Source organism: Malassezia restricta, chromosome II, assembly GCF_003290485.1.
Source record: "Malassezia restricta chromosome II, complete sequence".
In the NCBI taxonomy this organism is placed as follows: domain Eukaryota; kingdom Fungi; phylum Basidiomycota; class Malasseziomycetes; order Malasseziales; family Malasseziaceae; genus Malassezia; species Malassezia restricta.
Window position 1 is genome coordinate 443254 of NC_040194.1, and position 22491 is coordinate 465744.

The 22491-nt window shown below is 48.2% G+C and overlaps 14 protein-coding genes across 14 annotated transcripts; 7 read left to right on the forward strand and 7 right to left on the reverse strand.

Annotated features, from left to right (window-relative positions):
• Positions 1–64: 64 nt before the first annotated feature.
• On the reverse strand, positions 65–1135 carry MRET_1115 (uncharacterized protein; the record flags this gene model as incomplete). Its single annotated transcript, XM_027627742.1, has 1 exon — positions 65–1135. The coding sequence occupies one exon, from the start codon at positions 1133–1135 to the stop codon at positions 65–67; it is 1071 nt and encodes a 356-aa protein (XP_027483308.1).
• A 110-nt stretch (positions 1136–1245) lies between these two features.
• Positions 1246–4301, reverse strand: MRET_1116 (uncharacterized protein; the record flags this gene model as incomplete). Its single annotated transcript, XM_027627743.1, has 2 exons — positions 1246–3977; positions 4004–4301. The coding sequence occupies 2 exons, from the start codon at positions 4299–4301 to the stop codon at positions 1246–1248; spliced, it is 3030 nt and encodes a 1009-aa protein (XP_027483309.1).
• Positions 4302–4514: 213 nt separating this feature from the next.
• On the forward strand, positions 4515–7050 carry MRET_1117 (transitional endoplasmic reticulum ATPase; the record flags this gene model as incomplete). Its single annotated transcript, XM_027627744.1, has 2 exons — positions 4515–4590; positions 4634–7050. 2 exons carry the CDS (start codon positions 4515–4517, stop codon positions 7048–7050), a joined length of 2493 nt encoding a protein of 830 aa, XP_027483310.1.
• A 50-nt stretch (positions 7051–7100) lies between these two features.
• Positions 7101–8885, reverse strand: MRET_1118 (IKS protein kinase; the record flags this gene model as incomplete). The annotated part of the gene is made up of 1 exon (XM_027627745.1): positions 7101–8885. The coding sequence occupies one exon, from the start codon at positions 8883–8885 to the stop codon at positions 7101–7103; it is 1785 nt and encodes a 594-aa protein (XP_027483317.1).
• A 153-nt stretch (positions 8886–9038) lies between these two features.
• MRET_1119 (BRCA1-associated protein) lies at positions 9039–10979 on the forward strand (the record flags this gene model as incomplete). Its single annotated transcript, XM_027627746.1, has 1 exon — positions 9039–10979. The coding sequence occupies one exon, from the start codon at positions 9039–9041 to the stop codon at positions 10977–10979; it is 1941 nt and encodes a 646-aa protein (XP_027483318.1).
• Positions 10976–11308, reverse strand: MRET_1120 (dolichyl-phosphate mannosyltransferase polypeptide 2, regulatory subunit; the record flags this gene model as incomplete). The annotated part of the gene is made up of 3 exons (XM_027627747.1): positions 10976–11152; positions 11187–11273; positions 11306–11308. The coding sequence occupies 3 exons, from the start codon at positions 11306–11308 to the stop codon at positions 10976–10978; spliced, it is 267 nt and encodes an 88-aa protein (XP_027483961.1).
• A 99-nt stretch (positions 11309–11407) lies between these two features.
• Positions 11408–12279, forward strand: MRET_1121 (uncharacterized protein; the record flags this gene model as incomplete). Its single annotated transcript, XM_027627748.1, has 2 exons — positions 11408–12204; positions 12240–12279. 2 exons carry the CDS (start codon positions 11408–11410, stop codon positions 12277–12279), a joined length of 837 nt encoding a protein of 278 aa, XP_027483960.1.
• Positions 12280–12579: 300 nt separating this feature from the next.
• MRET_1122 (La domain protein) lies at positions 12580–14286 on the forward strand (the record flags this gene model as incomplete). Its single annotated transcript, XM_027627749.1, has 1 exon — positions 12580–14286. One exon carries the CDS (start codon positions 12580–12582, stop codon positions 14284–14286), a length of 1707 nt encoding a protein of 568 aa, XP_027483963.1.
• Positions 14287–14293: 7 nt separating this feature from the next.
• MRET_1123 (lysine methyltransferase) lies at positions 14294–15577 on the reverse strand (the record flags this gene model as incomplete). The annotated part of the gene is made up of 2 exons (XM_027627750.1): positions 14294–15465; positions 15490–15577. The coding sequence occupies 2 exons, from the start codon at positions 15575–15577 to the stop codon at positions 14294–14296; spliced, it is 1260 nt and encodes a 419-aa protein (XP_027483962.1).
• Positions 15578–15686: 109 nt separating this feature from the next.
• Positions 15687–16029, forward strand: MRET_1124 (uncharacterized protein; the record flags this gene model as incomplete). The annotated part of the gene is made up of 2 exons (XM_027627751.1): positions 15687–15758; positions 15787–16029. 2 exons carry the CDS (start codon positions 15687–15689, stop codon positions 16027–16029), a joined length of 315 nt encoding a protein of 104 aa, XP_027483957.1.
• A 269-nt stretch (positions 16030–16298) lies between these two features.
• Positions 16299–17546, forward strand: MRET_1125 (HAT1-interacting factor 1; the record flags this gene model as incomplete). Its single annotated transcript, XM_027627752.1, has 4 exons — positions 16299–16399; positions 16427–16947; positions 16980–17320; positions 17349–17546. The coding sequence occupies 4 exons, from the start codon at positions 16299–16301 to the stop codon at positions 17544–17546; spliced, it is 1161 nt and encodes a 386-aa protein (XP_027483956.1).
• A 97-nt stretch (positions 17547–17643) lies between these two features.
• Positions 17644–18292, forward strand: MRET_1126 (adenylylsulfate kinase; the record flags this gene model as incomplete). Its single annotated transcript, XM_027627753.1, has 2 exons — positions 17644–18118; positions 18159–18292. 2 exons carry the CDS (start codon positions 17644–17646, stop codon positions 18290–18292), a joined length of 609 nt encoding a protein of 202 aa, XP_027483959.1.
• Positions 18293–18548: 256 nt separating this feature from the next.
• Positions 18549–20418, reverse strand: MRET_1127 (FH domain protein; the record flags this gene model as incomplete). Its single annotated transcript, XM_027627754.1, has 2 exons — positions 18549–20299; positions 20346–20418. 2 exons carry the CDS (start codon positions 20416–20418, stop codon positions 18549–18551), a joined length of 1824 nt encoding a protein of 607 aa, XP_027483958.1.
• Positions 20419–20948: 530 nt separating this feature from the next.
• Positions 20949–22481, reverse strand: MRET_1128 (OHCU decarboxylase; the record flags this gene model as incomplete). The annotated part of the gene is made up of 1 exon (XM_027627755.1): positions 20949–22481. One exon carries the CDS (start codon positions 22479–22481, stop codon positions 20949–20951), a length of 1533 nt encoding a protein of 510 aa, XP_027483955.1.
• Between the last annotated feature and the right edge of the window lie 10 nt (positions 22482–22491).

Sequence of the window (22491 nt, forward strand, 5' to 3'; positions counted from 1 at the left end):
GAAGGAAATGAAAATGTCTATATGTCTACTTTTGGGCTATACATATTTAAGTTCGGAATGCTGCTTATATCAGGATCACTGTCGCAACGCCTATCATTGCCCCCAGCAAAATAGGCAGACTGACACGTAGAGGTCCCACGGCGGCGTCGCCGTCTTGGGTCTGATTTGCGTTCAACTCCTTGTCTTCGTAGTTGACGCCGTTCAGCTTGGCTAAGGCCTTAAAAACACTGCCATTGCCTTGCGAGTAATAGTCCACGAGTACAAATGTTGGATAAGCATTTTGCTGCTGCGCACAATGATTGGCATCCTTTAAAATCGACGAGACTGAGTTGGTATCCTTAATATGTTCTGTATCAGGCGACGAAATCTTACTTGAAATAACCATGCTGTTTTTGAAGTGATTGATTAGGTACATCTTGTTTTGGGTGCCATGAATATACCGATCGGGTGTGCAGTTAAAGTTGCTCGACGTCTGGTCGTACGGGTTTTCCCAGATATTTTGAAACTCGGGCAGAATGTACTTTGCTTGGTTCACATCTGCCTTATAGTCAAGAAAAACAACCACGCGCTGGTTCTGGCTGATGAGTTCCTGGAGAGTAGGCCAGTCATTTTTCGAGATACTGTTCGAGTTTGCCCTGTATGCCATTGAGTTTAAACCCGTATTTTCAAACGCCTTAGCAAAGTTACTGACAGGCTTGTTATCTGGATTCGTAATGACCAGTGTAACGATCTCATTCTTGTTCTGGTCAAGGAACTGCTTCACTTGTCGCAAGTACGATTCTAGTGTGCCGCCGTTCTTGAGCGCACAAGACGTATGACAAAGACTCAACCCAGATGGGTTAGAATCTTGATGGCCTGAGGATGCATGCGTCTGAATCTGAAGAAGACGTATACCATCTTCAAGCTGCACTGTCACATTCGCTTCCTGATTTGATCCCAACGAGCCCAGCTTGCCCACGGCGAAGGAATCATGCGCACCAATGTGGGTAACGTTGGAGTATTTACGATTGCATAGATCTTGATAACCATTGCATTTTGATGCACGCCTTTGGATTGCATAAGATCCTGGCAATGATGTCACATACGTGGCTGTCACAATCAGCGCTAATATCACACTGGCCCAACAACGGAACATGGTGATGGTATGTATCTAAAGTACGTTAATGTTGCCACCCTTTGGCTCCACAGACGTGGGGCTCATAATTGTCGCATGGGATTGGCTTATACATTTTTTCCTGTGTGATTCTACGCGCACGATCCACTTTTAAGGGGAGACACAGCCACAGTACAAGCACCGCCCTGAACTGAATGGGGCGATGCTATCATGTCCGCAAATATTCGTAACTGACGCTCGTCACCCACCCGTGCAATTGTATATAGTTCTTCAGTTGTGAAAGCCGGCTGCAGAATTGGATCCATTGCACGTAGTATTAAACCTTTATCATAAGGACAATGCCACAAGGCCTGGTACAATAACGCCTTGACACGGCGAAGCTCAGGCACCCCTCTTGCTTCCAGTTCTAAGGCCGCATGCCACAAAGTCTGACTAAATGGCAAAGCTTTCAAGGCCTTGTCGAAAAATTGGCGTAGCGTGCCTTGATGGGCGCATGGCAACTGCGCCATAAGGGCATAAAGCCATCCTAGCTCCTCCCTGCACATGGTATTTGATAAAGCGATCTCCTCCATGACATAGTGCACATACTGATCAAAACGTGTTTTCTGATTTTGCATGAACAAAGAATACAAGAGGATCGAGTTGTTCGGAGACATTCGGGCAAGTTTGATTGCTAAAGAGCGAAGTTCGCGGGGCCGCGTTATATGTCGCTTCTGGCAACATTGTGAAGCCGTTAAGAATCTCTGACACACTTGTGCAATCACATTGCGAAGATGCTCAGGTGAATGAATCAACGTTTCAGCGAATACGCGAATACTGGCGGTCAAATCGTCACCCACCGAAACATCTTGCAGGATATGCTCTAATACGGCCAAGACAAACGTATTCGTACAGTCTGGTTTCGTCTTAACGATTTTACGCAGAGAATGAAGTATCTGCAGCGCTTCTGCTGGTGACACACTTTCATTTGATAATTGAATGCGCTCGGGAACACAACCGAATTGGCAATTCACAGCACACTTTATCACTTGCATACAAGCGTTCCAAGACCCTGTGACCCAAAGGCATTCGATCCACAAGGACCACATACAAGATAGGAAATAAGCCGTAGAAGCCCCGCTATAGGCATGAGAGGCCCCACCTAGTACTTCTGAGCACACTTTGCCCAAAGCAGCACAGTTTCCCCAAATTGACAGCTCTAGCTGGGCATAGGCATACCATAATGCCACCATATGAGGCGTTTGCTGTAGCTGGTCACGAAGAACATGCCTCGCAGCTTTGTAAGTATATGTGGCTGCATACAGCATAGTCAAAGGAAGAACCATGATGGAAGAAATATTTGCAGCACATCCATCCGCCAATATGCAGCGCATCTGTAACAGGCATCGCTCCACTTGGCAAGCTGTAGATCGAGGTAACGTTGGTAATGTATGAAACCAGAATCCACGCGGGTCTTTCTCGGTGCGTGGAATCCACGTATCGGGTAGAATCTCGAAGCTGTAAAGTGGACACTTGAATGCATTTTGTGATGAGATGCCCTGCCAAAATGTGGTTGATAGGGACAGAGTTTGCCAGCGCGGAACTGAGCGGGGTATATGCTGAATCCATCCGTTAAGTTTCGGAAATGTAGTCTCAGAATCATGATTACAAGTATGAGTAATCCAGCCTTCAGGAAGTCCAAGAAAAGCGAAGAACGCATCCAATACCATGAGCACACTTTCTAAAGAGGCTCGGAGAGGTAAAAATAAATGTGGACGAATATCTGAAGAAACAATATATGAGTAGGGATCACAATGTGGGTCAGGCTCTTGAGAACCATGAAAAGCGACAGGTGTTGTTCGGATTGCACGTTTTAATTCATTTAATTGCCAAGCATGCTGGTGATTCTGCATTGTTTCTGGCGTAGTCATTGTATCTTCTAAATCAATGCGAGGAAAAATGCTTAGGTTACCGGCATGTGGATGATGGATCGAAAAGCCATAGTATGCATCGGCATGATCGGATATTCGCGGATATTCCGCGTCCCACCATACACAGAAAAGGTCCAGAATATCTTCTGCGGCAAGGTGTGCGGGTATTCCTTCACGCCAGACGCCAAGATAAAGCTCGAGCTCCGCTTGTATAATCGAATAGGCCCATTCGATATATCCAGCACTCTGGAGAATGCGACACAAATCCAAAGTCACGTCTACACGAAACTTTTCCATTGGGTGTACATGTTCAGGATCAATTTCCATGCGCTTCGTTATAGCCGCAATAGCATCATGATAAGCATCCAACAGCCTGTCCATCTGAAAGTTGGACGCATTTGTCTTTAAAAAAAAGAGATGATTGCGCCATAACAACATAAGCTCACCTGAGTTGAGACTTGAGAGCCCCAAGAGATGTCGCCATCCTTGCTGTATCTTTTCCTGGGCCCATATGCCACCTTCTGTTGCAATATGAAGTTGAGCAACACGTAGAGTAATGGAATCCTTGTTTTGATCAGACGCCTGAAACGCTTTTTCCAGCACAGAAAGCTTCATTTGAGCTAATGTGGATTCAACAAGAGAAGCGTCAGCAATGTTAGCCTTATCGAAAAGAAGTATCTGTGCATCTACTAGCTTCATCCATGCAGATACATCATCTGGATGTTTCGAGATCTGGACTTGCAAAAAACGAATTTCCTCTTGTGCTGACGTTGCTGAAAACACAGGTCCTCCGTCAACGTCAGATATGGAAGCACTATGAGACCCTTGATAAGGGTCTCTGTACAGCGGATATTGTGAATGATCTTTCAAACTGACAGGTATGAAATCCTTTTCAGTGGCAGATCCCTCAAGCTCTGACAAGGATTTGTTGTGACGCGGTCTTTTTACTCGATCTCACGGTCAGTGCATTCAAACGTACCTGAGGATGTCGTATTCAAGGGTGCAGAGTGTGAACTCGGACCATATTTGGCCGAATTCAAGTCTCCAAGACGGTCAATAACGAAGAGCTTGGATGCGTCATCTCCTCTCGTCTCATGTGAGCCTCGGTATTCATGAGTGTTTCGTCTAAGTGTGCGCTTACTGTGAAAGCGTTTGTTAAATCCTTCAAGATCTGAGCTTCCAGAGCTTTTGCTTGTGTCACAATTCTCTGAAGCTTTTGACCGCTGTGAACGGAAGGATCGGAATGTGGGCACAGGAGGCTTAGCGTTGTTCGTCATGACATGCTGTATTGGGTCAGCACATGAGTGGAGGGAGGTCTGGTTTGTATTACGTCACCTTTAGCTGCGGGGCGATCGAGGTCCCGGATGACGCGGCCGAGAGGCCTGGTTGGCTGATCTGAACGTACCAGAAAGTCTGAGCTGTCGAGCATCTTCCACATTGCCACCTGAGTCGCGTCGTGAGCGAAATCCTTTTGGAGGTACTATTTCAGCATGGTGGAAGGCAACAAGTTGGTTCCTCAAGATGACACGAAGGATACCTCTCTGGCCATCCTGAGAAATAAGAAGTGTTCGTACTTGTCCACAAGATGATTTTTGACTAACACTTACAGCTCCAAATCGTCTCTTTGTAGAAGACGCCACAACAGACGACAACTCTGTGGCGTGCTTGTCGCCAGCCAAGATGGAGGAACTTGGCCTATTCCGTGGCGACACTATTCTAATTCGTGGAAAGAAACGTCGTGACACAGTTCTCATCGTCCTGACGGACGAGGAGACAGAGGACTCGAAAATCCGTCTGAACCGTGTGGCGCGCAACAATCTCCGCGTTAAGCTTGGTGATCTAGTCAACGTTCATGCATGCCATGATATCAAATACGGTAAGCGCATTCATGTCCTTCCCTTCGATGACAGCGTTGAGGGCCTGCAAGGTAACCTATTCGACGTGTACTTGAAGCCTTACTTCCTCGAAGCATACCGACCAGTGCGCAAAGGTGATACTTTTATTGTGCGTGGAAGCATGCGTGCAGTGGAGTTTAAGGTGATTGAAACAGACCCCGCGGAGTTCTGTATCGTGGCACAGGACACTGTGATTCACACTGAGGGTGAACCAGTGCGTCGTGAAGATGAAGAGGCCAACCTTGCTGATGTCGGCTATGACGATATTGGTGGCTGCCGTAAACAAATGGCACAAATTCGCGAGATGGTTGAGCTCCCTCTTCGTCACCCCCAGCTTTTCAAAAGTATTGGTATTAAGCCGCCGCGTGGTGTTTTGATGTTTGGTCCTCCCGGTACAGGCAAGACGCTTATGGCGCGCGCAGTTGCGAACGAGACGGGTGCATTTTTCTTCCTCATCAACGGTCCTGAAATCATGAGCAAGATGGCTGGTGAAAGTGAGTCGAACTTGCGCAAGGCTTTCGAGGAAGCCGAGAAGAATTCGCCTGCGATCATCTTCATTGATGAGATCGACTCAATTGCTCCTAAGCGCGAGAAAACTAATGGTGAGGTTGAACGCCGCGTTGTCTCGCAGCTTCTAACGCTTATGGATGGTCTGAAGGCACGTTCGAACATCGTGGTCATGGCCGCGACGAATCGACCGAACTCCATCGACCCTGCACTTCGCCGCTTTGGTCGCTTTGACCGTGAGGTGGACATTGGTATTCCTGACCCCACAGGTCGTCTTGAAGTTCTCCGTATCCACACCAAGAACATGAAGCTCGCCGAGGACGTGGATCTCGAGCAAATTGCATCTGAGACCCACGGTTATGTTGGTTCGGACATTGCATCACTTTGCTCTGAGGCCGCCATGCAGCAGATTCGCGAGAAGATGGATTTAATTGACCTCGATGAGGACTCAATCGACGCCGAAGTGCTCGACTCTCTTGGTGTAACAATGGAAAACTTCCGCTTTGCTCTAGGTGTATCGAATCCATCTGCTTTGCGCGAGACGGTGGTGGAAGTGCCGACAACTACATGGGCAGACATTGGTGGTCTCGACAAGGTCAAGCAAGAACTGCAAGAGACCGTGTCGTACCCTGTCGAGCACCCCGAAAAATTCCTCAAGTACGGCATGTCTCCTTCGAAGGGTGTGTTGTTCTATGGTCCTCCTGGTACTGGTAAAACGTTGCTGGCCAAGGCTATTGCCCACGAATGTCAGGCCAACTTCATCTCTATCAAGGGCCCAGAACTGTTGACCATGTGGTTTGGTGAGTCGGAAGCCAATGTGCGAGATGTTTTCGATAAGGCTCGTGCAGCTGCGCCCTGTGTTATGTTCTTCGATGAGCTTGATTCCATTGCTAAGTCGCGCGGCGGCTCATCTGGTGACGCTGGCGGTGCTGGTGACCGCGTTATCAACCAGATTTTAACAGAAATGGACGGTATGAACGCAAAAAAGAATGTGTTTGTCATTGGCGCTACGAATCGTCCCGAACAGATCGATCCTGCCATCCTGCGTCCTGGTCGTCTTGACCAGCTTATTTATATTCCGCTTCCCAACGAGGCATCACGTTTGGACATTCTCAAGGCTACACTCAAGAACTCGCCTGTGTCGCCCAAGGTTGACCTTGGTTTCTTGGCCAAGCACACGCATGGCTTCTCTGGTGCCGATTTGGCGGAGGTGTGCCAGCGTGCTGCCAAGATTGCTATTCGCGAGTCTATTGAGGCTGACCGTCGTCGCGAACAAGAGCGCAAGGAGCGCGGCGATGATGTCAAGATGGAGGAAGAAGGCGCAGCGCAGGAGTTAGAGGATGACCCTGTTCCTGAAATCACCTTGGCTCACTTTGAGGATTCGATGCGCTTCGCACGTCGTTCGGTCTCTGACGCTGACATTCGCCGTTACGAGATGTTTGCTTCAACTATGCAGCAGAGCCGGGGTACGATGGGTGCCTCTTTCCGGTTCCCTGAGGGTGGTATCGATGACTCTTCTCCGTCTGGTGCATCGACCCAGCAGGTAGCTACTGCTGCCCCTGGGGCTGCGCCTGCACCGGCTGCATTCGGTAATGATGATGCCGATGATGACCTTTATGCGTAATTCTATACATAGCGAAATACATTTTTTTTGGGCAAAGAAATATTCCTTTGTTATATTTCCGTGCAAATATAGACCATGATGAGTATCACAAGAATCATAGAAGGAAAGACCCACCGTCTATCAATCGAGCCTATCATGGAAGGCCGAGACGTGACGCTCCAAGCAAGTTGGGCCAAAGCCAGCAGCGTACATACGTGTCGTATCCAAACATGGTATTGGGACCCATAGATCCAGCCCAAATGATCGGCGAGTAAAATTTGCATATAAATGATGCTAATAACCAGCAGGACAAGAACGGGCGTGTGGAGAGACGTTTTTACAGCGAAAGAGGGACGGGTGTAAGTTGAAATCTTAAGTGCAGGTAGGATGGTTACGGCGGATGACTGCTTGACCTGCAAGGCGGATGTGGGTGCATCAGGGTAATGCTCCAGCACAGTTAGAATGTCGCGGCACGTTGGTCGGGCTGGGGGATATACTTGGAGCATGTTGTTGAGTAGGGAGCCAAGAGCTGGATGAACGTGCGAATATCTTCTAGACTGTCTTCGGCAATGAATAGTGTCTTCAAGAGAGTGAAACGCGCTAATTTCACTCTGCAACAAATCCACATCGTCGACTTGTGTATATGGCAGCTCGAAAAAAATAAGAACATACAGCAAGATACCAAGAGACCAAATATCTGCCTTGCTAGATAGCTCGGCGAGCTGTCCACGGTGGGGCACTATGGTTTCTGGTGCCATGTATTCCAGTGTTCCAGTGTGTCCAGTCCGTTTGCGCAACCAGTTTTCGTGGACGGGTAGCGATGATCCGAAATCACTCAAAAGTGCCTTCGGTAGCAGAGCATCGTCATCCCAATGCAGCAAGACGTTCCCTGGTTTGAGATCCAAATGCAATATCCCCCGATTGTGAAGAAAGTCTAAGCCACGGGTAATATCAATCATGAGCTGCACAATCTCTTCTTCACGCAAGAAATGAATACCTGTTCGGGTGCTACCCCTAGGCTCACCACACTCCTTGGCATGTCGTCGTTTACGAAATTCGGTCTTGAGTCGGTCCACGTACGTTTGCTTCACCGTTGGACTCTTACTGTTCTCTTTTGAATCACCTGAGCGTGCCGATATCCAATCAGCTAGGCTACCGCCGTTCGCAGCCATCATAAGCACATGTAAAGTTGGGACACGGGGCGTAAACGGTGATGCTTGCGACATTTCAACCCATGCATGTTTGTAATGAATGACGTTTGGATGAATGAGCTCTTCCATTAAATGTACTTCGCCCAAAGACTGAGACAAAGTATCGTCATGGTTACCCACAGGCACCTTTTTGACCGCATACATACCTAATTCATGCCCGTTCAGTACATGTTGGCACAAGTACACAGTGCCTCGCGAGCCTCGACCGAGCTGCCGAATTTCGACAAAAAAGCGCTCATAATATCCCTCGTTAACTTCTTCGCATACAGGAGGAGAGCCTACATTCGAATTCGTTGTTCCAAGCAAAGGTACTTGGGATAGAAGTCGGAAGTAATGTGGCGCCACATGTACTAAATCATTCTCATTGTTAGTCCAACTGCTGCTGGTATGCATCGATGAAGATGGAAAGAAATCTTTTTCCCATGGTCTTTGACACACGGGGCATACGTGAGAGTGCGCAGGTGAATGCAATGACGCCTCTTGCGACATAGCTCGGGCCACAGAATTTGTCATCACTGGTGCAGGTAGTTGAGTAGACCTCAGGATCAATGCATGCGAAGCTGAATTATATTCGACAAGATGCTGTCTCGTCCTAAGAACGAGCTGGAGATTTTCATTATCGTGCGGCGATAGGATTAGCTCCATGATGCATTACACCTCTGGTGACAAGGCACCGTTCGCCTGAGTGTGTGGAGAAATAACGGGGAAGCGCTGGAGGCCAGTCTTTTTGGCTGTTCACGACTCAAGCGCCACGCTTTCTTGTACTGAGCGCTGCGCTTGCATAATGAGTACCGTGTAATGTTTGTACTTCCTAAGTACCATATACACGTATCTGAACTTGCACTATCACCGGAAGAAGCACGCTTACCATCTCGTCCATTTGAGCAAGTGCCATCACCAGCACCATTTCGCACACCTATTCGAACAAACCGAGGCTTGGATTTGAGATTAGGACCACTTGAAATTACCTATTTGTACTTGCACAAAATGAATGAATCCTATGTAAATATTGGCACGATCCAATCCAGGTTCGAACAGATAAGCACATTTGAAGTGTCGTCTTGCGATACGCATCACAAGACTGACCAAGGTGTTGTACATGTGCCATTTGGTATAGTACACCTCTTTCGTGTGTTAGATAATGCGCACGATTCACAACATTCTACCAAGGTGGTTGAAGCCGATGACGCGACGGTGGATGACGAAAGCATGGGGACAATACTCGCCATGCTCAATGTACCTGCGCCTATGAACGCTTCAGCACTACTCCAGTTCCTTGATTCCGCTCTCGAGGCAATCGAACAAGTACGCATTATACATCAATTGGGAAAGAATTATCTTCTTGTGCTCATCAAGTTTCGTGATGCTCTAGATGCGGAAGAATTCTTCAAGATGTATAATGGTCAGCCGTTTGATGCGTTTGATACATCAGACGCCTGTGAACTTGTTTATATTACAGGATTTACAGCATCAGCAGCTTCATCTATGCCTGTACCGTACCCTATGTCATCAGCATTGTCACCCTGGCCTATCATTTTACCGTCAGACACCGAAAAAGCACCATCACTTCACAATTTACAACCACATCGTTTAGATTCAGGACTACGAAAAAATGCATTTGAACTCCCTACTTGTCCTGTTTGTTTGGATCGACTTGATTCGCGCTTGTCTGGTATTGTGACCGTATTGTGTCAGCACTCATTTCATTGTTCTTGTTTGCAGCGCTGGGATGACAGCCGGTGTCCTGTGTGTCGGCACTCTTATGTTCGGCATGTCAAAGGTGCCTCAGCTGATGGTAGCGATGCATCGCTGCTCGCGTCCCATTGTGGTGCGTGCCAAAACGATTCAGACTTGTGGATGTGCCTAATTTGTGCGAATGTGGGCTGTGGACGGTACACTCACGGTCATGCGCGTCAGCATTATGAAGAAACGGGACATCTGTACAGTCTTGAAGTCGAAACGCAACGTGTTTGGGATTATGCTGGCGATGGCTATGTCCATCGCTTGATTCAGAGCAAGTCCGGCGGAAAGCTTGTGGAACTCCCATCAGCTACAAATATGGCTGCTAGTGTGCCTGGGGAATTATGGAATCCTCGTTATCCCAGTGGATCTGGTTTCAATCGCGAGGGAAACGAATTGCAGGAGGGCATATCCAATCCGACGGATCAGGGTCAAGTGGAGATGCTACAGGAGAAGATGGAGGCCATTGGGGCTGAATATTCGAGCATGATCATGTCCCAACTAGATTCTCAGCGTGTATACTACGAGGGACGTTTGGCTCAAGTCAAGTCTCAAAGCGTGTCGCAATCTGAATATGAACACGCGTGTAGGGAAAGAGACCAGCTTCGTGAAGAGTGTAATGCAACCAAAGAGCATCTCGATTCTATGTCACAGGAACTATCCTCGACGCAATCCACTATAAAAAGACAAGATGCACAGCTTCGTCGAGCGTTGGAGACAGTCCGAATGACGCGACATGAGCTCGAGGAAGAAAAAAGTGTGTCAAGTGGCTTGTATTCTCATGTTCAACAACTGCAAGAAGGACACAGCAAACTAGAAGCACAAGTCGCAGACTTGAAAGAGCAATTACGCGACATGATGTTTTTTGTCAGTGCTCGAGACAAGATTGATCAAATGGACGATTCATTTGGCATAGCGGGTGGTGATGTGATTGTACCGAGTGAGCCTAGCGAGCAGCGTACGCGCCATAACAAGAAAAACGGGTCATCACGTCGTTAGGCGCTTTTCTGCATTTCCTTTTCCCGCTTGGCAATAGCCTGTTTGCGCAGTACACGTATAATAAAAAGCGTAATGAAAGAAAGACCAGCAAATAGTAAAAGTGCGGGAAGTCGGACAGCCCATTCACGCGGTGGAAAAAAGCTTTGAAGAGGCGCATTCGCAGGGAAAAAGGGCTACACAGTCAGTCGTTCACACGTAAGTACATACCGTCACAATGGCCCAGACGGTGTAGTACATAAATACAGACACTGAGACGAAGAGACATGTGCCACCAATTATGCGATCTGACAGTGCCTATTGTCAGTGACTGGCACATATCCACATACCATCGTCGGGGTGGTTTTGAGACAGCACCCAGCAGTCGGGCACACACCATCACCTTGCTGTATTAGGTGCCATTGTCGGCCGAGCACTCCACATTCGCTACCATGCCTATGGAGAAAGACCTAACTACACGCGTAGCGGCTGCATATGATGCGGCATGCTCCGATACCCGAGATCCTGTTCGTGGCGAAGGAGGGGGATTCTTGGTAAATGATTCATTGGCTGGTGGATTTGTGCCTGATGCGGACCTTTATCAGGAGGAAGGTATTTCGCAAGGCATGAAAGTATCTGCTTTGCCCAGAGCTTTAGAATCCCTTGGATTGGATTCTTCTCAACGACAAGATGTTTGTGAGCTGCTTGAGGCAAATGCAGTTCATGGTACTTATGACAATGAGCCAAGTATACCAAAAGCGTATTTCATCGAGGCTGTGCAAACGGTTATGGAAGGTGTGCGCCGATCAAAGCGTCGACGGACTAATCGTCAAGCTACCAATGAGTTGCACGACTCGGAATCCTACAGTGATGATGAGTATGATCCGTCTAATGACGAATATACATCTTTCAGCGAAGAAGACGCGCCAAACACAGATACAAAAACCAAGCTAACCAAAACTAAACGCGAGCAGGCTCGATTTTTGTACCGACTGCTCCTTGAGCGTATTCCACTCGTTGCTCCCACTATGTTATCCACGCTACCAAATACTGGAATTCGCACTGATGTAACAGAAGAAGAAGTGGATACAAGGTGTATCGGAATCGACGAACTTCGATATGCGGCGCGCAACTTGGGCGAGACGCCAAGTACAACAGAGCTCGCTGAAATGCTACATGAAGCGATATCACTTTCCTCAGGCACCAAAGCACGCACGAATACCCAAGCGCCTCGGATTGGGCTGCACGAGTACGTACAATAACTGTGTCATAAGCTAATCACAGGTTCATGCATATCACGTGGAGGTTGGGGTCGTTGGCCTAAGTGAGCCACGGACAGTCGCGTTTGTTCAAAGTGCGCTTGAAATTATCGTGATTCGGTAGATAATGTGGAATTAAATGTACATGCACCAAAGAGGCTGCGTGCGTGTGTTGCAGGCATAGGCAAAGGGACTGTAGGGCTCTAGCACTGGAACAGGTCTGTACGCCGCCAAAAGCCTTTTTGCGCTTTTACACGGCATCTTGTTAGACGCAGCTTCGGTCTTCTGCAACGAGCGCCTAGATTCAAAACGGAGCATATATTGATCCTTGCTGGCGCTCGTGATATAGGGACGTCAACGACGCCATGACTACGTCCCCGTGGACAACAAAGTCGGGTACGCGCTCGGGGCCGACCGTATCGTATGCTCAGCGCTTGCGCCAAGCTAACGCCGCGGCGGATTTTACAGCCAACGAGAGAGATCAATCAAAGTCCAAGAAGATATCAGTGAATGAGTCCTCTCCTGCATCTGCCTCATCCGAAGCATTATCGTCGTCGAGCACCATCACGCATTCGCCCAAATCAGTGCCTCTCAAAGTAGCTGAACCGCCCTCAACTTCGCCAGGTTCCCCACCACATTCAGCTCAGGGTGAATCAGAATCAGAGCTCTCCAATGGAAATGACAATGTCTGGGAGCTTCGTATGCGTCGACGTCATCAACGGGACTTGTACCCCAGGCATCATTCTGACTCCTCTTCGACCCAGCATACAAATCCTACGTCAAAAAAATGCTCGCATTCTCAAACCTCGAATGCCTCTTCTGTGCAAAATGATTCTGAACTAGCCCTTGATGATATTGCTAATGACGCATGGCTCCAACGTATCCACATGCTCAACGGTGGTAAAAGTGCCCCGCTATTTGTCAAGCATTTGACTTCAACGCCTGACAAACCCAGTTTGTCTTCTTCTACTGGGGATGTATCCGAATCACATGAATCAGATAACGTTACATCCCATGCCATGTCTTCCTCTGCCCCGGACACTACCATGACGAACGGCTGGTCTCAGTCATGGCTATACCAAGCTGGTCCCCAACCTGTGTTCTTAATGACTCCCTATGGACTGCTTCCGTCTAATGCAACGACTCCTGCCACCTATGCTGATGGTTCCTTCTCACCCCATCGCTCCATGGATTCTTACCAACATCATATGCGCCATGATGCTCCATTTCCAATGGGCTATCCACGGATGGTTCCAATGCAGGATAAGTTGGAGGGAAGTGTGTGGTCTCGACGTGGCCGCGCTGGTCGTGGCCGTGGATCGTCCAGAGCTTCAGTCATCACACATGGAATGCAAAATGGCGCTGTAGCCATGCAGCCTGCACAAAGACCTGAAGGGCCGGCATCTTTGCCTGATGGCTACCCTCATCAATTAGTTAAGACAAAACAAGACGAATTCTATGATAAGAGTCATGCTGATTCTCATCAACATCACATTAATAACGAGTCGAATACCGCATCATCTACGTCCTATTCAGGTCACGCTCCAAATGCTCAAAACGAGAAAGCATTTCTTTCAAGCTATGGACCCTATGCGGCACCCTACATGAACCAACCCGGTGCCCCTGCAGCTCCATATTCCATGCCAGTGCTAACTTATGTGGCGATGGATCCAAATGCGTCGTCCCCAGTGCCAACGCCTGTCTTTCCCTATTATGTACCTGCAGCTACGCCTCCTACCGATGCTTCTGTCCTTTCAGAGCATCTTCGAGCACAAGTTGAATTCTACTTTTCCGATGCGAATTTGGCGTCAGACTTCTTTCTTCGCCAGAAAATGGATGACCAGGGATTTGTGGCATTGGAAACAATTCTTGGGTTCAAGCGTCTCCGCTCCATGTTTAAAAATGCTGTGTCGAATGCATCCACGGATGAGCCTCAAAGTATACCGGAGGAAGGTCAAAAAGAAACGCTGCGTTCTGCTTTAGCGCAAAGTCAGGTGCTTGAACTAAACCACGATCACACGAAAGTTCGCCGGCAGAATGGCTGGCAATCATACCTGCTGCCTCCAAATTAAAACGCATCTAAGGTGTCCAACCTTCATGCTCTAGCTCATCGAGCAAACGGTCCAGCTCTGCTTGAACCCACTGTATTTTTTTGTTCAACATGCTGGCTTGGGCATCTCGATAGGTTCGAATGACGTACAGCACGCTTTCACGAACAAAATCTGATTCATTTTTAAACGGCACGGCATCCTCAACTTCCCGCTGCGTAAGACGAAATGCTTTTCGACGTTGGCGAAGCATTTTTTCCAACATTTCCATGACTTGAACTTCCAAAAGCAGTCGTGCAACACGCCCCGTCTCCGCAGTGGGTCCAACATGTTCGCGAAGTCTGACCAGCAAGGCTGAGGGAGGTTCTGTTTGGTTCTGCGGCCAATAAAACACACCAGCTGCATCATCAGCGTTGCTGCGCAACGCTAACGCAAGTAGATCATCTGGTCCATCCGGTTCAACGAATCCGTAGGAGCTGCATAGCTCTTCATTGCTTTTGGCACCATAATTATTGTAGACTTGCTCACCTTGCGAGTAAGCACGTCGAAGCGTGAAGACGGCTAATGCAGGTTCACGGAAAGACCAAGTCACTGGTTCCGCACGACGGTGATTTAAAGCGTCGAATCCTGGAATTAGAATGGGCTCGTCTCCCTGAGGCCAGCCAGCAACCTGTGGTGGAAAACTACGACTTGCGTATCCGTCCTCTGCCCAGAGCCATGCTGAGTGCCAGTCTATTTCGCCGATCCATGTGAGAAGAAGCCTGATTTGATCGTCACTCGCGGAAGTCATGGCAGAAACTAACCAATCCTTGGCACGCTCTGAAGATAGCTTTGATGCCTCACGCCGCTGTATTGCACCATGGTACAAAGTTGTGCCTTCTAATAAAGAAAGCTCTGACGTTGAGTAATGTAGCGGCGTGAGCATACTGGTAGGGAAAATTCGAATATAAGGTATATGTGCCCCCAGTATTGTCATCGTCCCACCTGTCAAAGTTTTTTCACTTAGAACTCGTTGGATGACGAGGTACAAAAGCATCCATTCTCTTGGGCAGAGTGTCTCATATCCATCATTTACACGTAAACCCTGACATAGTTTTTGGTGGGCTATCATGGGATGAAGCACTATTGAGCGAGGGATTCGCATTGCTTCCGTTGCCTCGCCCAGGACATCTCGAGTGTAAAGGCCCCATCCATCTTTCTCATCTACTATGAGTTAAAGGCACGTACTGTGACGAAAATACAGGCTCAGGTGCACGTACGCGCCATGAGAGCGCAGCCAATCCAGAAATGCGACCCTTGCGTCCGTGTCGTGCATCTGTGTGCAGATGGGGAACACGACATCGCCGCCGCCTCCACTTCCTCCGGACTTGCTCTGAACGGGATTGTCATTAACCAGTGGCCTTATTTAATTTCTGAACTACTGCATGTCAAGCCAAGCCCAAAGAGTACCACATCTCGACAACGTAGATGATGCCTCTCGCAAAAAAATTCAGAGCGTAAGTTTAAATTCATGTTGATATTCAGCATATTACTGTAGGCCCAATGTCTTCGAAGGAGGTATCGCGAAGTGCTCAGTTGACAAGTGAGCAACCTGCGGTTGTGGCGCCCGAGCTCACAGATGGATCTGGTGCACCAATTCCTCAAGTTCAACAGGATGCCAAAACTGGTCCAGAAATGGTCGGCGAAGAGGATCCTACGAATGATACCGTAAAAAATAAAAGGGGTGCAATGGAGAAAATACTTGGCTTTTTCAAAAAGTCCAGCTGAATTATGCATGTATCGTGGTTCCATATTGATAATTCTACTTAACAGGTGTAAGATTACACTAGATAATTGCCTTCTGCACGTCATGGTACAGTGACTCTGGACATGCCAAGCATCACGAGTTTACTGAAAGCGTCTCTATGCCATGTCCCCACCCCAAAACCGGCATCGCTTCACGTGGTCTGTCATGAATGTGGAGGTAGGGCGCGTCGCGGCTCGACACGGTCAGATTGCGCATGGCGGCTGACCATCCACCTTTACGTGACACGACCATGGTGTCAGTGAAGCAAGATCTTGATGAAGCCAACAAACTCTTTGCATTAAAAAGATACGACTCTGCTTCTGACTTGATAGCTTCAGCGCTTGAATCTTTGTATGTAAATGGCAGCTAACACACGAGGCGTGACACATTCGGTGAGGACGCACCTGAACTTGCACCTATCCTGCATATTTATGGTCGCGCGTTGCTTGAGCATGCCATTTCTGTTTCAGGTGCACTTGGTGGCGGCGGCACGATCGGAAGTACTGAAGATGCTGAGCCTACAACGGCTCCTGAAATGATTAGTGGCGCACGTCCTGAAGATGAAATGCATGGAGATGATAATGGGCTCCGTGAGCAAAATGCAGCAGCAAGAAAGCGTAAGGTCGCTGATGAAGGCAACTTCGATGCGAATAAAGAAGAAGAAGAAGAAGAAGATGATGATTTGGGTATTGCTTTCACCGTGCTCGATTTATCCCGTGTCATCTTTGAAAAATTATTGGATGGATCTCATACCCAAGAGTCTCATCAGGAATCAAAAGGAAAAGGTAAATTCAAGCCGGAACTACATCTCGTCACCGGAGAAACCTGGAGTAAGAGGGAAATTGAATCAGAATTGGCTGAGGTTCGGAACGATCTTGGTGATATCGGTCTCGAAACAGGTGCGTTTATGAGCCAGAACTAACTCCAAAAGAAAACTTTGAACAGGCTTCCGACGATTACGAAGCATCTCTCGACATATTGAAAAACCTGCTTCCACCTTACTCGCGCAGAGTCTCAGACGGACATTTGCGCTTAGGCCTTGCACTGGAGTTTCACCCAGACGTTGAACAACGCAAGCATGCCAAAACTCACATCGAGCAGGCCGCGAATGTTCTACGACGGCGTCTTGTGCAATTAGAACGCGTTCGTTCACACGAAGATAAGAAACCGTCTGATGAGTCCGCCAACGACCACCTATGGGACCTCGACGAAGATCAACTTCGCCGTGAGAAAAAAGATATCGAAGAAATGCTAAAGGATCTTGAGCTCAAGGTATGTCAATTGTTCTACTAATGACGAGCTGGATGAACTCGCTGCGAATCCATCCACTGTCTTAAAAGACGACGGCAAGCCAGTGAACCCCGAACTGGAGAAAGCCATTAAAGAGGCTTTTCTAGGCGCAACGGAGTCGCTGGCGAGTGACTCGGAGCTGCACGCTCCACCAGCCGACAAGCCAGTCAACGATCTAAGTACGCGTGTAAAACGCAAGAAGCACTAGCCCACACACTGCATTTTTAGTCAGACATTGCGGGCTTGGCTTATGTAGCACAGAAACCGTAGATCCGTGCTAGATTCCAAGTTGGACCCGCTACAACATGGCAACGAATATCACTTTTCACCCCGGCAATGTCACTTATGATGAGCGCAGCAGTCTTTTGAATCAAAAGGGTATGACGATTTGGTTTACTGGTCTATCTGCTTCTGGCAAATCCACTGTGGCTGTGGCTTTAGAACAGCACCTGCTGCATCTGAAAAAGTCTGCCTTCCGTCTGGATGGTGACAACATTCGCTTTGGCCTCAATAAGGACCTCGGATTCTCACCTAAGGATCGCGAAGAAAACATTCGTCGCATTTCTGAAGTATCGCTTCTTTTCGCCTCGTCGACGGCCATCGCTATTACGTCGTTCATCTCACCGTACAAGGCAGATCGTGACTTTGCACGCGAGTTGCACCGGAAGCACAATCCTGAACTACCGTTCATTGAAGTATTCGTGGATACAAGCGTAGAAGAATGTGCGAAGCGCGACCCCAAAGGCTTGTATAAAAAGGCTTTTAGTGGCGAAATCAAAGGTGTGTGTGTGCAATGTAACCTATTTACTAACTTGACTAGAGTTCACCGGCGTATCGGCTCCTTACGAAGCGCCGGAAAATCCTGAGATTCACATTGATGGTGCGAAGTCCTCTGTTGAGGACAGCGTAAAAACCATCATGGACTTCTTGCTGTCCAAGAAGTACATCTGTTAAAAGCTCGTAGCCAAACGTTCTTCCAGATGTCTAGTTGCTGTGTGTGGCCGGGTTATAGCCCTTCACTCGGGCAACATGGTTAACAAGATGTTGTTTGCAAAGCATGAGCTGAATACACAAGGCTAGTTTGTATGTATACACAATGCACAGGCGCTTTAATATCGCTTTAAAGCACGCGATAGTTCGTTTAGTCATGTGCTCAATGAGTTAGGTATCGTTAATACTTGTAAAATCCGGTACTCATCGCTTCAGACATTCACCCGAGATCAATGTTCCATTGAGCTAAATTATTGTTGTTTGGGTCAAACGTTGACTGATTGCACTCCACGGCATCTCCTGGACTACACTTGAATGAAGCAACAGATCCAAGTATATTATTCATTAGCAAGTCATACATGTCATTGTTAGTATATTCAGGACACGAAAACGTAGTTGGCCCTTGACTTTCAATTGGTGTCGTGTTTCGGAAGTCCAAGGGTAAACTGCAAGAGGTTGCAGCCTGTGACTGATTCATTGTAGGGAACACTGGCGTGGTGCTTTGCATCTGGGAGGATTCAAACAATGAGCGAACGTCGGGGGGGAAGTCATTACTGTTTTCTTCGATATTTCCGTTCAACAAGCCAGACTCAGAAACCTCCGGGGCATTGGAGATCGTCATATTTCTTAACTCAGCATTAGTGGAGTTAAAATCAATAAGGTTTTCTGCTGAATATTGTGGCATGTTAGAGGAATCGAAAGGAACATCATTCGCTTGAATGAGCCCAAAGAATGAAGAATCGTTGCCGGGGATAGAGGAATTGCACAAAGAAGAAGGTTGATACGTGTTTTGCTCATAATTAGAATGTGTATTGGCCTGGATCCCGGGAGACAAAGGCAAAGGCGATGGGAAGGATGCCGTGACAGGTGACAGTGAAAACACGCTAGATTCGGGTGTGGATACATGCTCTTGCATTTGTGTGAACATCGACGAGAGGGTAGAAGGATTAGAAACTGATGCGGCTGTATTCGCGTCATCATTAACAGTGTCATAAAATGAAGAGGCGCTCAAATTAAGACGAGAGAGACCAGGTTTCTTCATTCCTAGCCGCCGACGAGCAAGCATAGAGCTTGTATAGGGTCCAACACGCTCAGCAGGGAACTGCTTTAAAGTGTTATCTTGTATCCAGTTGATCGACTTTAGCTCTTTTTGTTGAAGTCGAGGCTCAGAGCCATAAGCAGATAAAGACCGTTGTGGAGCACCCATATGTTGCTGATAGTTATCATGTATAGACGAGAACGATTCCTTGTTACCCGGCTCTTGCACACTGTGACGAGATGCCAAGGGCGAGATACCAATGCCTTTGATGGCATCAGAGATGCAACCCTCGCGAAGAGCCTCCCTAGCATCAGGACTAAGCGCCCACCAGCTACCCTTTCCACTCGGTCGATCGTGTCTAGGAAGTTTGATAAACAAGTTATTTTTCGTGGACAAGGTGGACTTTATTCTGTTCTTTACACGGGCTTCCCAATTGAATTCCGGAGCTCTGTCACGAAGCTCGGGATACTTTTTAACCATCCGCTCGAACAAATCTTGAACAAACAATTTCCCTTCAGGGCTTTCGTCGATAGTGTAGCATATCATTTCGGCCCAGTTAAATCGCCTTTGACCGTTGGCCTGGCGCGGCGTGGATAGAGCCATCGTGGCCGAGGTGTTTACGGGGTTTGCAGCTTTAGATGGTGATAAACCTTGTTTATTCTGGTTATAAACAGGCGAGTCAGAGCAGCTCTTCAGCATTGAGGTCGGGTTTGAACGAGAAGGAGCCTTAGCATTCGATACACCTTGGTCACTGCCATCGACTCCCGTGAATGGACTGGCCAGTTCATTGAGTCCCATTGCAGACAAAGAAAAATCTTGAGATAAGTTAGAGTCGGGTGGGGTGGACATTCCATCCTTGCTTTCATGATTCACATCTTGTCGCAAAAATTGATTTAGATCATCCGGGCTAAAAAGGTCCACCTGCGGATTGCCTACTGGTGTTAGTCCAAAAATGTTACACAGAAGCATCGTACGTACTTGGGGAGCATGGTTGCAAAGGTGCTTCCGCATTTGCATGAGACGACAGGAGTCCAAAGGAGTCATCATACATCGTTGATTTTGTTTAATGGACTCCGCTTTAGGGAGGTCCAGTAGGACAGCAAGTATCCTATCTAGGTATACTCTTGTAAGCGGCTGTGCGTAAGCAGGAATGCACCTTTCCTTAATGATCAATCCGACGACACGTGATCCTAAAAAGGAGAAATTACATATAGGCCTAGGTGTCTCTGTACGCGCCGATTTGTCGATGATGGTGCGATAACAATTTTAGATCGATACTATTCGCTGTCTATTCTGGATGTACCCGATATACCGATTATGACATGGACTATGTCTGACTGTCACACGACAAGTCCTTGCGGCCCCGAATAGAGGGACTTTTTCCGCCACTAAGCCTAAGGCATCATGTACGGACTGCTGCTTACGCAGTATTATAGGCACGTGCCAGGATCCCCATGTTTGACATCGAACATAGGCGTTCTCTAATTTGATCAAATTGGGGCAGCAAATCTGCCTGACGTCATGTGGCCTTATTCCGACTCCAGTGTTAGTCATCATATGTTATCGTGGGATAAGTCGTGTTCAAGCGGTGGGCGATGTCAGCGAAGGTTCAGCGGCACCAGCAATGAGGGCATCCAATCCTTCTACATCGTGATCAGCCTCATCTTCACCTTCACCCATAGTGTTGTCTGCGGAGGGTGTTTCGTCAATTACAAAAGCGCTTCGCTCTTGTAAAAGTGTTTCATTCGCGGCACGAAGAGTGGCCACGGCTGCCTCCGGACCTTCCCTTGCCAGGTCACTGCCACGAAGCGCTGTTCTTGAGTCAGAATCACCATCTTGATAGCATGATTCATTAGTGGTATCTTCATTCTCCGAACTAGAGACTTTTTCAGGTGAAGTAGCGCTCTGCACTCCAAAAACATTGGCGAGGCGTCCAGAAAACGTGCTGGAACGCGCCTCTGATACGACATTGGATGCGGCGCTCTTGCCTTGCATCCATGCGTTGCGCCATGTGCGTGACTTTTTCTCGGGCTCGGGTGCAGGTTCCTGAGCAAAGCTTGGTATAGGGCCCCGTACAGAATGAGCCTGGAGCCGAAGTGCCACCTGATCAGCCAATGCATCAATGCGAGTTTTGCCTTCTTCACCGAAAAGACCACCCAAGAACCCGACCACTTTACCACGCGCACCCGATGTGATATCTCGAGAATAGCTTACGGGCGTCTCTGCATGTAATGGAACTGTATTTCCATGTAGTAGCGTGGAAGCAATAGAAACTGTGCCAGCACTTGACTTGGTCGACTTTACGTCCGGACCACGTTGTCCATTCCGAGGCACAACAGGGGCAGCATGCCAAGCAAACGCCCCTCCTGAGCTCGACCACTGTACTTCATCGAGTCGAAATGATTTGGGAAGATCATGCTCAAAAAACTTTTCGATACATGGCGATGTTACAGCCAAAGCACGGAAGGAAGACAGGGACAGGAATGGTTCATCATCGCCGCGCTCCTCCTGTGGCTTGGAAGGTGCTGCATTGCTTTCTGGGGAGGTGGCAACTTTGTCAAATGTGTCGGGCTCAGTCGTGACAGGACCTGGGTGCAAAGCAGATGCGCGATCTACCGCCGAGTCCCACATCATACCCAGCACATGATCAAGTTCTGCTCGCCATTCGACACTGGAAGGCTCGTAAGAGTGCGTCGAGTTATAATGCTGCAATGAAAGCTCGACTTCGCTGATAGCTGCATCGATGTCGGGCTCATTCTTACTGGAAATATATCGCAGGCCGGGAAAGCGTGTCTCGTATTCTTCGCACAGTTGTGACAGGCGCTGATTCTCGCCTACCAGTACGTCCAGACGGGGATATTGGGAGAGAAATTCGATGCATTCGTCATGGGACCATCCAGGCTCCTCTTCGAGGCAAAAGCGGGCGACGTCCACCAGACCGTCGTAAGTACATGGCCGGCTGTCGTCTGGCAGATCCTGAATAGCAGCGTGAGATTGCTTGGCCAGTTTTTCAGCACCAATGGTCGAACAGAGGAGAACTCGTTCCAGGATCTGGGTTAAGGCTTCGACACTCGCGGTGGGAAGTGCCTCTGCCGAAATAATCGTACGACTCATGGGGGAAAGC